This window comes from Melospiza georgiana, chromosome Z (assembly GCF_028018845.1).
Source record: "Melospiza georgiana isolate bMelGeo1 chromosome Z, bMelGeo1.pri, whole genome shotgun sequence".
Classification (NCBI taxonomy): domain Eukaryota; kingdom Metazoa; phylum Chordata; class Aves; order Passeriformes; family Passerellidae; genus Melospiza; species Melospiza georgiana.
Window position 1 is genome coordinate 39,078,222 of NC_080465.1, and position 17,766 is coordinate 39,095,987.

General features: G+C 35.6%; 1 protein-coding gene across 2 annotated transcripts in view; it reads left to right on the forward strand.

Annotated features, from left to right (window-relative positions):
* Nucleotides 1-17,766, forward strand: part of RFX3 (regulatory factor X3) — a 106,623-nt gene that overhangs the window by 70,661 nt on the left and 18,196 nt on the right. The window contains exons 5-10 of one of the 2 annotated variants that reach the window (XM_058043629.1): nucleotides 7,740-7,814; nucleotides 11,874-12,055; nucleotides 12,633-12,752; nucleotides 15,244-15,365; nucleotides 16,596-16,708; nucleotides 17,502-17,617. In XM_058043629.1, the coding sequence (XP_057899612.1) occupies nucleotides 7,740-7,814; nucleotides 11,874-12,055; nucleotides 12,633-12,752; nucleotides 15,244-15,365; nucleotides 16,596-16,708; nucleotides 17,502-17,617 (728 nt within the window). The remainder of the gene's footprint in view (nucleotides 1-7,739; nucleotides 7,815-11,873; nucleotides 12,056-12,632; nucleotides 12,753-15,243; nucleotides 15,366-16,595; nucleotides 16,709-17,501; nucleotides 17,618-17,766) is intronic. The other variant, XM_058043630.1, reaches the window with a different exon arrangement.

Here is a 17,766-nt window from a genome sequence, read left to right on the forward strand (position 1 = left end):
GGCTTGTCCCCCTCTCTTCCAGAGGTTTCAGTGTAGCAATGTCACCAAAATAATTTGTATTTCTCTGTCCCTTTGAGTACCTTGCTGCTACACGGTGCCGTCTTTTATTGAGATAATACAATCTTCACAAGACAAGGAATGTGAGGAGAAAGGAAGAATGGTTGCTACTAAGGTCAGGCACACCTACCCCAACTAGATTCTGGCTTCATCTGTCTATGCTCCTTGCTTCTCCTCTGATACAGTGTGGCCTCATTGGCTTTCAGTGTGTCTTCCCCATAAAAGCCCTGTAGCAATTATAATGTTTCCAATCTTGGCAGTTTAATGTTTATTTCTGGTATTGTTTATCAAAAAACCGAATTGTTGGAAACTCGGTTTATTCCAATGCAATATTCCAGTTTCTGATTTGAAAATATTTTAAGAAATGCAATTTTTTCATCATAAGAGATCAAAAATAGGTATCTTTCAATCCATGGGAAGACTTTGTGTTAATTCTTCTTCTTTGAAAATGCATAATAAACTGGATGCCAGGAGACTTGACATGATGATGTTCTCAAAACAGTCTGGTTGTCAATGGCATAGATGCATCATTTCTGAAGGACTACAGGTTTTCTTTGGTTTCAGTTAAATAAACATTTGTCCTAATATGGCCACCCTCTCTGTCTAAGGCTGTCATGCCATAAATGTTTTCAGATTTGATTTTAATAGTAATCTGAGTTGAATTTTCTGTTTAGTTTCTCTATTTTGGTTCTCTGGTGTGAACAACTCTGATGTATTTACATATGTTTTTCAGTGTTAGGTGGAATGTATATGTGTTAAAAGTCTTTATGACAAGCTTGACAACAGATTTTTATATGGGATTTTTTGGTTTGTTTTCCAAATGTGGGGAAAATGACCACGGAGAAAAAGGTTTAGAATATGTTTAAAGACGTATATAAGAGACACTAGGTATACAAATAACTGGATGATCTAGGGAAAAGATGGTAAATTAGTCAGTTTGACCCTATGTTGGAGAACTTCTAGCAAAGAAGTTAAACATAAAATCATAGATTGTTAAGGATTGGAAGGGATATTAAAGATCACCTAGTCCAATGTCCTCTGCCATGGACAAGGACACCTCCCTCTAGATGAGGTTGCTCAAGACCTTATCCAGCCTTGCCTTGAACAGCCCCAGGGATGGCAATTCCACAGCCTCTCTGGACAGTCTGTTCCAGTTTCTTGCCACCCTGACAGTAAAGAATTTCTTCCTAATATCCAACCTTTGTTTCTCTCCTTTCAGTTTGTATCCATTACTCCTTGTCCTATCACTGCAGTTACTTACAAAGAGTCCCTCTCCACCTTTGCTGCAGGCCCCCTTCAGATCTGGAAGTTGCTGTGAGGTCTCCACACAACTTTCTCTTCTCCAGGCAGAACAGACACGACTTCCTCAGTCTGTCCTCATGAGGAAATTCTCCAGTTCTCTTATCAGCCTCATGCCCTTCTCTGCACTCGCTCCAACAGGTCCATGTTCCTCCTGTGCTGGGAGCGCAGAGCTGATGCAGCCCTGCAGGTGGGGTCTCAGCAGACAGAATCCCCTCCCTGGCCCTGATGGCAGCAGTGCTTAGGTACAGCCCAGGACACCTTTGGCCTTCTGGACTGTGAATGCACATTGCCAGCTGCTGTTGAGGTTTTCCTCAACCATGACCCCTAAATATTTCTCTGCAGGGCAGCTTTCACACTTCTCCACCCACCCTGTAGCCTGTGATTGCCATGACCCAAGTGTAGGACCTTGCACTTCACTTTATTGAATTTCATGAGGTTTGCATCAGCCCGCCTGAATTGTGTCAAGGTCCCCTGGGACCTGGGTAATAACATTACATTTGAAAATTTGGGAAGGAAAAGGTAATTGGATTTAACTCCAAGCATTTTTTATTTTTCCAGTCTGTGACTGCGAGGTGTGCTTTTTCTCCCAAACAACTCCATGTGTTCTTTTATAATCACTAGAGAACATGCTGTATTCATTAGTCAGGATGCATGCTTTATGTACCTGTAGACTACTGGTAGTGTGCATTTGCAGCAGGTGTTTTGACCCGTATCTGTTATGTATATTAAATTTTCATATTTAGAATTTAACCAGGGGTGTTTTTAGAAATAAAAAAGCCCTTCTTTTTCTAAGTCTTTAAGATTTATCAGCATTCTTTTAAGGTCAGCTTTATGTAAAATACCACACTAATTTTCCAGCTTTTTTTTTCTTCTTCTCTTTCTGCATATTTACAGTTCTTTCATTCCACAGACTTAAAGAAGTATCTTTCTGTCTGTTTTCATGGTATTGTTTCAATATTTTTTGCAAAATTTCACAGAATCTGTTTGCAGGTGTTGCTACAGCTTTTTCTATTGACAGGAATGCAAATCTTTTAGATTTAAGTCTCCCAGCTGTACAGACTAGATTGGAGTTCTCCTCACATGGTCAATATAATTTCATTTTCAAGCTTGTTTCTTGTGAGCCAGCTTGTCGGCCTAACACAACCCTCTGGCACAGGTTTCAGAAAGCAGTATTATATACATGAATACTCTGTCCTGAAATAGTACTGAAAGCCAACATGAACCATGCATGTTTGTGGCATCCTAAAAGCCTGAAATTGTCACATTTTCAAAAAGCCTGTGTCCATTTATCATGTATTTTCAGATTCATTCTGCCTTATTTAGGTAGGCGCAATTGCCTCAAGTACCCAAGACTTAGCTAGCTGTACCACCAAATCAGCCTTTCTTGTATACATATGATGAATAAGTAATTCCTTCATAATGGAGCATTGTGATGATAGCTGCTTTAGAATTTCACTTCCTTTAAAGCCTGAAAGGGTGAACCTTTGGAAGTGGATAAAGGGCATTGTGAATGAGAGGTGCCTGTGGAAAAAGAGACAGTAGCTATCTTTTTTCAAGATGTTGCAACAATGTATTGAATACTAAGATACCACCTGCCTGCCCTGCTGCTGGTGGACAGTGGTTTGCAAATGCAAACAGATAAAGAAAAGAAAATTGTAGGCTGCCCAGATTATTCACTAAACAGCAGGACTTCAATTTCTGCACATTGTTTTCTTTATATTTTAAATCCTCATCATAAGAGCAACTTATGATAACATTTTGTAGTAATTGTTAAATTGTTAGTTGATCGTGGAAATTGTTAGCTGAATCATGTGGAAAACCACTATTTCTTTCTTCTTCCTAAGAGGAAGGGAGTTTTTTGCAAAGTGGGTTTGGGATAGGTGTTTGCTATGTCTGTGCTATATGCATCTTAGACTATTACGTGTCATTTGTTTATCTAGTAACATGTTAATGAATACTGAGACATAACCTAGCCAAAACAGTCAGTAACTTCCAAATCAGGAGATCATGTAAGGATTACATTGTAGATGCACATACTGGGATCAAACTGCTGAAGTTTTTAACCCCAGGAGAATATCCTTATTCCTTATTGATTGTATCTGAGTATATGGCAGTGTTTTAGCTCACTAACAAAGTAAATTGAAGAAATTCACAATCTCTAATGCTCTTAATTTAGTGACTGCCTATGTTTGTAACTGTACAAACTGATTAGTCTTCCTACATGTAGTGTAACATCTAACATGGTTTATTTGGAATTGCAGTGTGAGTGATAGTGTATATTTCAGTTATCAGAACTTTTAAATAAATTATTGTAGTTTATTAAGGCAAGAAAAGGAGGAATGTATGACTGATTACATATTCAAATAAATGAAATTCTTCCTATTTAACATATCAGATAAATATGTAGTAAGTTGTGCCTGGAATCTCTCATAGTTTATTGTTAGGTAGGGTATCAGTCTTCCTTTTGCATTTTTACAGAATATAATTTTAAATGTTAAAATTACTTTCATCTGTAAACAAAATATTATAATAATACACACTGTATTACCTGTGTAGTTATTCCGTGTTTGTGCTTAAGTGCTATTAGAATAGAGGGGTAGTGTTCCGTTTTTTACAGCCTAAATAAAAGTCTCTGGCCAGAACTTAGAATCTAAAAGCTTGAAGGAACAGATCATTCACATAAGGAACAGATCCTTCATTTAAGGAACTTTTTACTTGGGTAGCTTCTATTTCCTGTACACGGGTGTCGCACAGAGCCTCCTGAAAACCCAAATACTTGGAATAGCAGAGTAGAAGAAAATAAAATATTTCAGCTGTGGGGGGCCTACAAGAATAATATAGCCCACCTGCTTCACTTCAGGGCCGACCCAATGGTAAAGCAGGCTCTTAAGGGCTCTGTCCAAATGCCCCTTACACATTGATAGGCTCAGGGCATTATCAAGCTTGACCACCCTCTCTGTAAAGAAATGCTTCCTAATGGCGAGTCTGAACCTCTCCTGGTGCAGCTTTGAGCCATTCCCCCACGTCCTGTCACTGGGTCTCAGGGAGAAGAGATCAGCACCTCCCTCTCACTTCCCCTCTTCAGGAAGCTGTGGAGAGCAAGGAGGTTGCCCCTCAGCTGCTTTTCTCCAGACTAGACAAGCCCTCAGCCCTTAGCAGCTCCTCACAGGCCATGGTGTCCAGTCCTTCCACCAGACGCCTTCTTGCCCTTCTCCAGATGCCTTCACAGACCTTCCCATGGTTCTGAAATGGTGGAGCCCAGAGCTGCACCCAGCACTGGACAGGAGGCCCTGCCCTAATGCTGGACACAGAGAGACCTTTAGAGTCACCCTTTAGAGTGCCAAGGTTGGTGCACTCAGGCTGGGGTTTGCAGCACTCATGCTGGGGTTTGCAGCACTCAGGATGGGGTTTGGTGCACTCATGCTGGGGTTTGGTGCACTCAGGCTGGGGTTTGCTGCACTCAGGCTGGGGTTTGCAGCACTCAGGATGGGGTTTGGTGCGCTCAGGATGGGGTTTGCTGCAACCAGATGGCGTTTGCTGCACTCAGGATGGGGTTTGGTGCAGCCAGATGGGGTTTGCTGCACTCAGGATGGCGTTTGCTGCACCCAGATGGGGTTTGCTGCACCCAGATGGGGTTTGCTACACTCAGGATGGGGTTTGCTGCACCCAGATGGGGTTTGCTGCACCCAGATGGAGTTTGCTGCACCCAGATGGAGTTTGCTGCCCTCCTGGCTGCCAGGGCACACTGCTGGCTGCCACAGAGCCTGCTGCCAAGCAGCACCCCCAGAACCCTCTCTGCAACCCCAGAGCCGCCCCTCTCCCAGTTTAGACTTGCGTCTGGCATTTCTTTATCCCAGGTGCAGAATCTGGCATTTTGACTTGTCATTTCCATGTCACCGGTGATTGCCCAGTGCTCCACTCTATCCAGATCCCTCCCCTCTCTCTGCAAGGCCTCTTGTCCCTCAGGAGAGTCAACAGCACCTCCCAGTTACAGCGCCTCCCAGTTTGATAACATCTGCAAACTTACTAAAGGTGCGTTCAAGTCCTGTATCCAGATCATTGTTAAAAATGAACAGAACTGGCCCTAGAACTCAGCCCTGCAGGACACCAATAGAGTAAAACAAGAAGCAGCCATAAGTTTTCAGAAAGGGCTAGTGAATCACTTAGTGTCTAAAAAATTTGTCTTCAATCATAGTTTATGCTCAAAAGTAGTTAAAGTAATTTTACAACCTATATGCAAAGAGGGTTTCTGGGATTGTGGAGACATCTGTCAGATAAAGGTTAAAGTTCATTTTATCAAAATATTACCTAAAAATGGTGAACAAAATAGTAGTGAAAACAATTTCTCTTTAAGCTTGTCCTAGTAGAATATGTGAAGACTCATTTTTAATATAGATCCCATTTCTGAGCTTGATAAAGTAATTAACATGTTATAGTGGTGACCAGTGTTGCTTGGCTTATGTGATGGACAAAAAGTGAACACAAATTCTGTGCCTTCAGTGGCTATAGTCATGAAATCTACTAATAGCAACTCCAGCAACAAACATCTCCCAAATGATGAAAAGCCCACAAAAGCTGTGGAATTGATATGGCAGTGAGAAGTCAGTGTCATCTGTAATGCCACTTTTCAAGTGAAATTACTAGAGATGCCAATTTTTTTAGCAGGTTGGTTTCCTGAACAAAGAAGACCACAAGTTGCAGCAACAAAATGAGAGTAGGGCAGTAGTGGGAATGAGCAGCAGGCAGTGTAACCCTGGTGTACAGTACTGCTGTGGATTAAGCACTGTGGTACATGTGACCTAACATTCAGATTTAGGATTTAAATGTCTGTACACTCTCAATTCTTTGATTGTAGTATTTTTTTTAGGAAGGGAAACTCTCTGGCTACAATATATAGTAAACTGACCTTATGATGATCTTTTGACCTTGTAGTTTTTTTCTTGAAGCATGCTTTTAAAAGTTGATCTTTCCTGTGTGATTTAATACTTTGACTTCGGGTTTATTCCACTGAAGCAAGTCAGACTGTTAAAAGAAAGAACGTTATTGCCAAGCAAGAATGTTTTTTAATATAGTAATTGCATATATTTAATAATGTACCTTTTTTTAAAGACTTGCAAAGCTAATATTACACAAGTAAAAGAAATTGCTCCTGACAGCTAATATATTAAAATACTTGTCAATTGCCCTCAAAAAAAGGAGAAACTAGTTTTACAGGTAAATTCAAATATCAGCTATAGTAGTTTTCCATTTCTACTATACAGAAAGTAAATTCAGCCAATATTGATAAATTATGTCATTAAAATGAAAATTAGTACTGTGGTATTTGAAGTACGATAGACAGGGCTCATTAAAAATGTTTGCAGAGATAATTATAAGTATTTTTTTAAAAGTTTAAGTGGTGGTTCCATTGCTTTCATTTTGGCCATTTATTGTAGCTAATAATTGTGTGCCTTTTCTTACTGTGCATTCCATTGTCTCTGTCATTTTCATTGTTGGTTTTTGCTCTTCTGGCTCCCCAGATAAATTACCCTTAGGTTTTTTCTTTAATGTTGTTGCCAAACTGATCAAAACCAAAATATCCATTGTTAATTAAAAGGAAAAGAGAGAAAATGGACATGAGAGTAACCATACATTTGAATTTGAAAAAAATCTCCTTTGTATTTTAGTTATACTGTGTTTTCTTTTCCTTTTTAAAAGCAAAATTATTGTGAACAAATCTGCTTTTCCAAAGGCTGGATCCTGCAGTCTGTGTAACTCCTGACTTTCCATTTACTTTGGCAGCTGGGGATCTTCAAAGGGTACTGGCAGGAGTAAGGATTGATGTCCTGTCCCAGTGAAGCTAATGGTGTAAAGCCTATTGAATTACTTTGGTTTGGGATTTGATTCTGTGATTTCAGATAGTTAAAGTTTTGTTTCTAATTCAGTTCTTATTGCAAGCTCTGCATGTTTCTTCCTGGTATAGTTGAAGGGAAAACATATGGAGGCCTTCCATAAAATCGTTTAGGGATTTTTTTTTTTTTTTTTACTTTAGTGATTATGTTTTTGTTCCGACTGGGTTATTTTTATTTCTGTGCAGCTCACCAGTAATTCTACTTCTTTGAGCTCATTCTGAGCAGTTTGGAAGGTAAAATGAACTTTGAGGCTGTGATCCTGCATTATACATGCTAGCAAAATTGGATATGTGCAAGGACTTTCTGACCCCATTGAGGAGGCTTGTGTTCACTGGGACTCTAGATTGAGACCTTTTAATAAAATATATGCCCTAGCCAGGAATAAAGCAGGCATTTCTGTTGATCTGTAAGGAATCTGTCAAAACTTCTCTGATCAGGCTTTTTTACTATCCCATCTTGAGTCCTTTTTTTAATGACATCTATTATCAGATTGAAATGGCGATTGAGACACTGCAAAAGTCTGATGGTCTGTCCACTCACAGAAGCTCTCTTCTCAACAGCCATGTAAGTTGTCTCTTCTTCACATACACTCTCTCTTGCTTGTTCTGCATGCTTAGCCTGCCTCTAAATGTTTGTTTTATTTTATTATTACTTTTTGCTCTTAATCTTCCCATCTTAGTTGCTTGTAATCTTCTACTACACCTCCCATGGCTTTATTTTGTCAGATTAAATGTCTTTATGGTATATTGCAGAGTGTTACCTGTTTCCTATGCTGTACACCTGTGTTAGGATGAGTTAACACATTTGACTGTTTTGCGGGTCACAGTGTAAATATCAAGCTAAGATTCAATTAATTCTAAATTAGGTGGCTTTTGGCATTTTAAATACAATTGTCTGCATCATAAGAACTGTGTACCATATACTAATTTTGTGGCATGTGAAGAGGAAGAGAAGAAAAAGCACACCTAAATAATATATTTAGGTTATTCCTAGGTGTTTCTTCATTTATTCTGACTAGTGAGTTTATTTTGAAATTACTTAAGAATCCTAAGGATCCTTCTGATGACCTGGTAAAAATTGAAAGCAGTGCCTTAATTTGAAGTACACAGAAATGTCTTATTCATCTGCCTTTTACTTTGTTCTTACACTGCAAGTCTAACGTTTCATAGACAAAGCTAAAAGATATTTGGGGAAAACATGATCTCCAAATATAGTGACAAGTTCATTATATAAAACTTTAAAATAGAGGAAAAAGACCAAGTTAATTTTAAACTTATTATGTAAATAATGTTATTACTTTGTAAGTTGTTAGTCTTTCTGAAATGTTGTTTTTTTTTCTGTTGGTTCTTATGGTTTTGAATTTTGTATTTTTGCCATGTTGATTGGTTTGTGTTCATATTACTTTTTTTCCTTCTCAGCTTTGCTTATTATATGAATTCAAATACCATTATTGCTTTACAGAAGAAATTGAAATTTAGTTTGCAGTCTGAAATGTAGAATATGATAGTAGAGATTATCCTTTGGAAATTAAATTAAAAATGTATGCTTTAGAAGGTTTGGGTTTGGATTTGGATTTTTTTCCTGTAGGGGTCTGGTTTTGTTGAACTTAAAATTAATAATGTTTTGTGGAGAATTTAGGCAAGCTTTTTTTTCCTTAAAACTAAAATGTAGAGGAAAACTGTATCATAAAAAGTTACAGGAAATTATATACAGAAAGAAAATTTAAATTCCACCTTTTCTGCTTACAAAATAATTATTTTGAAGGTAAGGTGGTATCAAAATTATTATTTAAATAATAATAGATATTATTGGACTAATAATATCAAAATGGTTGTTTAAATGTCATTTTTAACAGACTGTGACTTTTTCGGGAATGTTTTAGAACCATCTAAAAATACTTAAAACACTAGAAATATTCTAAGTTTTTGTTTAAACCTGTTAGGAAGTCTCTAGTCATTGTATGAAACTAAGAAAGATTACAAGATAAGCTGCAGTGCCTCTGTAAGCTGTGTTTCACTCATTCCTAGTTCTAGGCACTGTTCACAGTGTCTTCCCCATAACAAGATTGGTGCAGGAGATCACAGTCCTTCCAGCTGTGAAGACTTACCGTGATATTCTTGACTGTGAACACTTTGTGAAAAATACTGTGTTAAGGATGTATCTTTGACTCTGTGGGGAAAGAAGAATTTAAAACAACCCTTGCACACATTTTTATCGCAAAAAGTCTTTACTGCTTTTGGTCATTTTGAAAGAAATTCAAAATCTAGATCAAGCTTACAGGATGTTTTGCCTGTTTTTAAAGCAATGATTATTGTCTTTAAACTCAAGGACAGTGTAAAGAAAGTTTGAGTGTAGTTGTACACTTTGTCTCTTTAAACTTTTCTTGAATTTGCCTTCTAATGGTTTGGTTTGGCATTTATTAAATAATTTGCTTAACAGATTTTAAAATAGAAATCTAAATTGTGTTTTTAATTAACTTATACACTTAGAAGGTGATAAATTAATTTGTGGAAATATTTTAGTTTGGGATTTAAATTTTCAACCTTTGTTACCTCAATGAAGTTTTGTAGGATTTGTTTTCCTAAATACATGAGTTCTCATTTCAAGGAGTTTGTAATTGCTCCTCTGTTTTCTTTTGTTTCTTGATGTATTTCTGCGTGGGATCAACTTATTCAGCCTATTGATAGTTGAGTGTTTTATAAACATTGCAGATTAATTGAAATCACACTTAATTTAACAGGTCTGGCTCTGTGAATATTTTCTACCTTTCCTCATCTTAGCATTGCATTATGGTCAGTACTACAAATTCATAACCCACCACTCAAACCTGAACAATTTTAGAATTGTATTTCAGCTTGATGGAGAAGTGTTTGGGTTCTTTAAAAAGTTGTTTACAATAATGTTTGGATTCAATTTTCTCTTAAAATCATGAATTAACTGCACTTTTTCTTCCAGGCTATAATCTATGAAGTAAGGATTTCAAGCCCTTACTACTAAGTAACTCCTTCCAAGAGCAAAAATTCTAGTATTGCACTTAACTTTTCATTTGGCTTTTTGTGTGTTGAATAATGCAAGTTATGTTTGAAATAACATCTGTTAGAAATTCATATAATTAATGAAGTGCACTCAAAGTGATTAATAATAGATTAGAAACCATCTGGAGGAAAATATCTTTAATGCTACACACAGAACTTAATTGCAAAATAATTAATTTTTTGTTTGTCAGTCTTTTGGGATTGACAGAGTTTTTCCCCTTGGGGAAAGCAGAAGTACTTCAAGTTCTGTATAGTTCTGATTCAATTCTAGATGTAATAATATATGACAAATGTTATATAAACGTATTAATACAAATAGAAATGTAAGAACAGATTTTCAGTATGGATAGATTGCAACCACTGAAAGTTATAATTACGTTTGTAAGCCAAGACAGGCTTAGGTCAGATCACTAGTGAAATAAGTCTAATACATTCACACAAAACTCAAATATTAACAATTATACCTTTTCTTCAGCTATATTTCAAAATGACAGATGCTCAGTTTGGAAGCACTTGTGAATGTTAGTACATATAAAACAATCATAAATCATGATTAACTGTACTTCTTCATTTTCTTTATTTGAAATGCAAAATTGCCTGCAAACCAAGCTAAAAATCTTATGTCTTGGAAGTATTTGCATCTTCTTTCTGTATTTTTCTAGAGGTGAGAAAACTCTAGCGATCCATGACAAGTGCAGGAAAAAATAAGGAAAATGTTGACTTATCAAAAAACAAAAACAGTGAAATTTAATGAATTCTCAGAGTATACTGGTTTTGCTATATTTTGTGATTTTCCCTTAGTGCTAAATCTAGGAGTATTAAATTGTCCTTTTAACATTTTTTTGTATATTAGCAACAGCTAGAGGTGTGTCGTGAGTGTGCTGTACTTAGAACATGCAGTGATGTTACATAATGTCTCTTCTTGCATGTTTCTAATTATCTACCACAATTACATGAAAAGATTACTGTTTTTCCAAGAAACTCATTCTGTTCCATTTGGAAGTCAAAGGCAAGCAGGCTACAGCTGAAAGGGTTTGTATCTCTAATGATTCATAGACGTTCCAATTATTTTCAATGTTACTAGGTAGCTCTCTGACTTTTATGCAGTAGCTTTTTTTTAATTTGTATCTTAATGTTTTTTAACAACAAAGAGAAACAGTATCATTTTCTGGTTTTACAAATACATTAATTACCTGTTGTGCCCAAGAAGTTTGTTTTCTGCAGTTTATGTGTATTACATTCATGATTCCTTTATTTCTTTGTGGTACTAACAATTTGTCTCCAAAGCATAGATACCTTTATTACATAGTGATACGTGGTACTGAATCAAAAATATTTTAAGAAAAGGGCACTTTCCTGAAGTCACAAATGCAATGAATTCTGCTATTATTCCCTGGTAATTCTGAAGATATCAAAGCATTATTGTATTGTATTGTAACTAACATTTAAAGACACTCTGAGGAAGAAAGTAATTTTTAATAGACCTGAAGAGTGGTTCCATCTGTCAGAAGTTAATGCTGTATGGCTACAATATTTTCAATAAAGTATATAATAGGGTGGTTTTTTTTCTGTTTTGTATGTGATATAGCTTCAATGGCTTTTAGACAACTATGAAACTGCAGAAGGAGTGAGCCTTCCAAGAAGTACCCTTTACAACCATTACTTAAGACACTGTCAGGAGCACAAGTTGGATCCAGTCAATGCTGCCTCCTTTGGAAAACTCATACGGTCAATCTTCATGGGACTACGGACCAGAAGACTTGGAACTAGGTTTGTGCAATTAAAATCCTGAATTATAATAAAAAATAAAGGTTATAATTATGGATAAGAAACTAGTCTGCTAGGAAAAAGAATACATAAGAATTCTTTTAATAAGAATCCTGCATTAAAATATTAGTGTTTTTCTGTCAGTTCTATTTCTTCATGTTGAACAGTTCTGTGTTTTTTCAAGATGCTATTATAGTTTCCTTTCTTCTGCTTTTGACCGTTAATGTGTTTGTATTTTGGTCACTACACTTCAGATTTTTATCATTACAAATAAAACATAACTTTCTATTTGGAAATCACTAAGAATACTATTTGCCCATACTAGATAAATTGTATTTATTTGCATTTTATTTTTCTTACTGAAGTGGACTGCAAGTTAGTATGCTGATAATATTTGTTTAAGAGAATGAGTTAATTTCCCAAAGGTAGCAAAAAGACACTCATGTAAAACACGTATGACAGGAGAGCCAGACCTGATTTGTGTGTGTTGTTTTCCAGTCAATGTAAATTCAAAAGTAATTGTAAAGAAAATATGTAAAACTAGTATTACTGCTCTTTTAATGCTTGCTCTTCCATAAAGGGGGAACTCCAAGTATCATTATTATGGGATTCGGGTCAAGCCAGACTCTCCTCTTAATCGACTACAAGAGGACATGCAATATATGGCCATGAGACAACAGCCCATGCAGCAGAAACAGAGGTAAAGTATGAAACACATCTATTCACGCTATTTCTCATTCATCAAGTCTTTTCCTTACATGGACAAGTTCAAATTCCTGTTCAGTTTTTTTGCTGTGAAAACAAAAGTGTGCTGAATACCCAATTAATGTCAATGATGTCAGGCACCAGTCAAAGTGAAAGAATATTTACCTAGAAATTGTCATAAATTTACAGAAAATAAGTAATGATTACCTATAATATGAACAGATTCTTCTTAACGATATTGAATTCTTGTCCCACAAGATGAGTAAAAGCAGTAAGAGCTTTAATTTCAACATTCCTATTTCTTTTCATTGCTGTATCATTTTATGTTCACACTTCTTATCAGAGAACTTACAATTAAGTTGCTTGGAATTTATTTCATGTCCCTATGAAGAATTAATATGACCTCAATGGTTTGCCTCCAAGTATATGTAAGTATATTCCCTTAGTATCTGTTGTTCCTGAGGAACCTGTGAAGGCTCAGAAGTAGTTGAAAACTGCGGCACAGGGCTGTACTGGTGGTGAAAGAATGTGTGAATATGCATATTAAAAACTATTTTAAACAGAAAATTAATTACCTTTGAAAATTAATAATAATCTTTGAAAATTAATTTTGATTTGACTGGTGTTACTAGCCAGTCATATTGCTCTAAAGTAAAATACATTAGATGCATAATTTCATGACTCTAATCAATAGAAGAGCACTACATCAAGCAAGTCATCTTTAGAACACTTACTCCTCCAAAAACCTTCAGTTGAACAAACAGTTTGGGATAGTGTACCAGGCATATTTTGTGTCTTTGTACACAACTGAAATATCGAAAACACTAACTTTTAACTTCAAACTTTTCAAACTTAACTTCAAACACAAAGATCATTTTGATCAGAAATGATTTTACTGTCATTTCCAGACAGTACAGATTATTTACAACACTAAATGGAAGCTCATGGTAAGATATATGGTCTTAACTGTCTTTTGCTGAGCATAATACAGGAGCATGAGATGTCTCATAATAACATCATGTAGAAAATGCTTATTACAAAAACCATGGCAGGATTATATAGTAAGGAATGATGATAGATATTTACAAAATCTCCCAGCAAGCTTATTTTACCCACTCAATCTCATTCACTTAGACGTTTCATTCACTTGCATTCAAAATTACATATGTGCACCAAAACATATGGTCTAACTAGAATTATTTTGGAAAAATGATGCCAGTCAGCTAAACACTGTCACATCGCTTGTCTTCTTCGTGATTCACAAAGAAAAAGCGATTTTGGAATTTCATTATATAACTGTTAGGACTGGATATTTCTTTTTGTATTATTTGCTTGATTAATTTATTTAAGACCACTGTATGTCTTACATAGTTCCCTTATTTCCCTTACCTAAATATGTTTGGCATCATTTTCTTAACTTTAAGTCAGCATGTTCCTTGATTATATCTGAACAAAATCACACATATGGCACTATGTGCAATTAGTGCACACTTCTGTGCCCGATGTTTTGTACTTGTACACATGTACCTGCACCAACATGCACCCAATTCAGGCTCAATTGACACCAATCCTAAGCTCTGCTGTGAGAATCTGTAAAGGTATTGATGTTGGGTGGGAACTGCAAGGTACCATTATGCACAATATGTAGCTTTTACATGAAAAGTACTGTGCCATAGAGGGCTTAGTATTTAACTTCAGTGTTTCATATATAACAGTGTGTGTTCTTATCATTGTTATCCACGTGTATTCAAAAATTCTAGCAGGATTTATTAAGAGAGAACTAAAAAACTGAATGTTTTAATTTTCTTGATTATGGGAATATTTCTCTTTCATTAGCTTATTAATATTTCTAGTGGTTCTTTTGTCTTTTAAATTAGTGGTAAATTGCAGTCAATACACTTTTTTTCTTGGTAGTTATACCAATTCTGCCATCTCTATCAGACACATTTAGTTGAATAAATACTTCTAGTTCTCTTCAGCAAAAGCTGTAGACTGAATGTATGCTTCATTTTTCTTCATTCCTTTTCTTAATTTGGGAACCATGAAGCTTTTGGATTTGCATAACTTCAGTATCAAAAAGTGCTTGTTTTAAGTCTTCATTATTATGAGACAGTATTGTTGCTTCTTAAAAGTCATGAAACATTACCTTTGTTTTACAAAATTATGTCAGTCTGTGTGGAAAGGGAAGGATTTTATTTTTTTGGTATAAATTTGCCGGTGTTACAATATGCTGTTACTAAGCTAAATTCTAGCAGAAATTGGGAGTACTGCTGGAATATCACCTTTGTGAATTCTGTAAGCCATTGTTAACACTCTGGCTTCCCTTAGTGCTTTTTTCCTTCTGTTTTTTACGAAGTAAGTAAGAACCTCCAAATTCTTTTGACACTTTTCCTGAAAATTTTATTTTGAGATGGAAAAATCAAACTCAGTGTTCCATTTATGAAGAAGTAAACAGAAGGGATAATTTTGTACTTGATATTTTGCAGGTATAAGCCTATGCAGAAAGTGGATGGAGTTGCAGATGGCTTCACAGGAAGTGGTCAACAGACAGGCACATCTGTTGAACAAACAGTAATTGCCCAAAGTCAACATCATCAACAGTTTCTAGGTACAAAAGCAGGCTTTATACTGCTATATAAATAAGTAAGGTGAACTTTGTTTTCACAGTGAATATCAAGCCAGACAAGTAAAATAGTTGCATCTGAAGTTATCATGCCCTCTGTAAAATCCTTACTCTCAACAGAACCAAAAGGCTCTTAAATTACGCTTTATGTAATTTAAGTTTTATGTAATATTTAATATGCATAATGTAAGTATAAAAGGAAAATTAGAAAAAACAGTGTGAGCTATACTTCATATTACATAAATATGAAGTTGCTTTGCATAATTATATTAAATGTGCATATTGAAATTCCTGCTATGAAAGTTGTTTCCTTCATGTGCATTACAGTGCATTTTATTTCGTGAAAGTTGGCATAGGGGGATGGCATTGCACTACTATGCAGGTTAGCCACTCCTAGCTGTTTTGAAAGGGTGTTCTAGTGTTGTGAGTGGAAAAAGACAAATAGTTTAAACTGAAAACTCAAAGGTCACGTTTAAAAATATCCAGATTGTGGATTTGTTGACCAGTTAAGCATGTATTCCAGTCACAGAAACAAATCTTAATTTAGTTAATTGTTTATGTAAAAAGAATCCTTGGCTGTGGTGATAGAGTGTGCTATTAGTGTAGGCTTATTTGGTTGGGATTTTCAGCCACCAAATCCTTTGGCTTGATTTTGCTGTAACTAAAACCATTTGGAGCATAAGGGTAGCATTAAAATGTTTTGAATCTTCTTTTCCAGGTATCTTTCAGTCCAGTATTTTTATCTTACCAGCTTGTCTCCCAGAAATATTTGTGCCAAATAGCAAAAGCACACATTGGCTCTACTTAAAAGTCTAGTAAATGTCAAGTAAAAATGTATATTGAGTTTATTAAGCCCCATCACACCTGGCTTCATGGAAGCTCTTCAGCTGAGCAACAAAAAAATTATTTAAGGATTAGTCTCTCCTGCACTGAATCTACATATTTTCTTCGTAATAGTCTGAAAAAGCATATGTTAGGTTCTCCATATATGTATACTATGTACACGATAGCATTGTAATCTATACTAGTATAATTTTGTATTCATTTTTTACTAAAAGTTATTAATGTATTTAGCATTTTGGCATACAACAGATATTAAATAATTTCACCTTTGAATATTATGACCTTTTTGAATTTATTTCTTTGTATAATCCTTAGATTTTTTTTAACTATACTTTAATTGGCACTTCTTTCATTATGTTGTCATGACAACAGATGCATCTCGGGTACTGCCAGAGTTTGGAGAAGTTGAAATATCTTCTCTGCCAGATGGTACTACCTTTGAGGACATCAAATCACTACAGAGTCTTTATCGAGAGCACTGTGAGGTATTTCCTATAAACCATTTATTTTCAAAAGTTTACGACTTACTGAAGGCCAGTACAGGAGAATAGTGTCCAATATATTGTAGCCATGAAAGGGCATGTGACCTTCCCACAATATTTTATTTATCTCAATGAAAACAAGAGCAAAACGGGTTTTCTGAATGATCCCCTTTGCAGGGGAAAGAGTAATATGTAATAAATACTGAGAATAAAATGTTGTTACATGTATGTTTCTCAGAATGTTAGATTTTAGATTGTGTATGGAGATATTTGGTTTAGTCAACAGCAAATGTAAATCAGGTTAGATTATAATTTTATTTTATTTTTAAAAGCAGTAATATTTGTCTTGTATCAAAAAACATTAAGACATTTAAACCACATTTGATACTTAACAATGTGTCTTTTAAAATTATTTTTGAAGGTGCTTCCAACTTAGAAGGCATTATGAAAAGGAGTAACATGTCAGGTTTACTCTTCTGTTTGCAGTAGCAGTAAATATTTTCTGTGCCTTAACTCCTGTGATATGTTTACGTAGTAAACATAGGCCATACTAGTTCCCAGAGGCTTCCATGCAAGCCTCATGCAAGTTTTTGTGCACAACAGTTTATAGTGCTGGATAATTTATGGGTATCAAAGATAATAAAACAAGTACCATTTATAACTTGAGAAATATACAGTTTGCCTTGATTCCACTTTGTCATGAAGGAAATGAGATGTAGATCTAGTTGGAGTTGGGAGTGGAGGGATTCTGGGTAAAAGACCATTCTGGGTATGATCTCATCTTTCATTTTTTCAGGCAATACTGGATGTGGTTGTTAATCTTCAATTCAGCCTGATAGAAAAATTGTGGCAAACTTTCTGGCGCTATTCTCCTTCTGCTCCACCTGATGGCACTCCTGTTAATGAACCAAGGTCAATAAATGTTACTCTGTGTTTAATGTGTCTCATAATAATGTAAATGTGAAATTATAAAAATCATATTAGTTTTAACATAGTAATTTTTTCTTCTATTATTATTTTCCAAATTAAATTTATGTTGTCTGGCAGTTTTGTATAGCCTG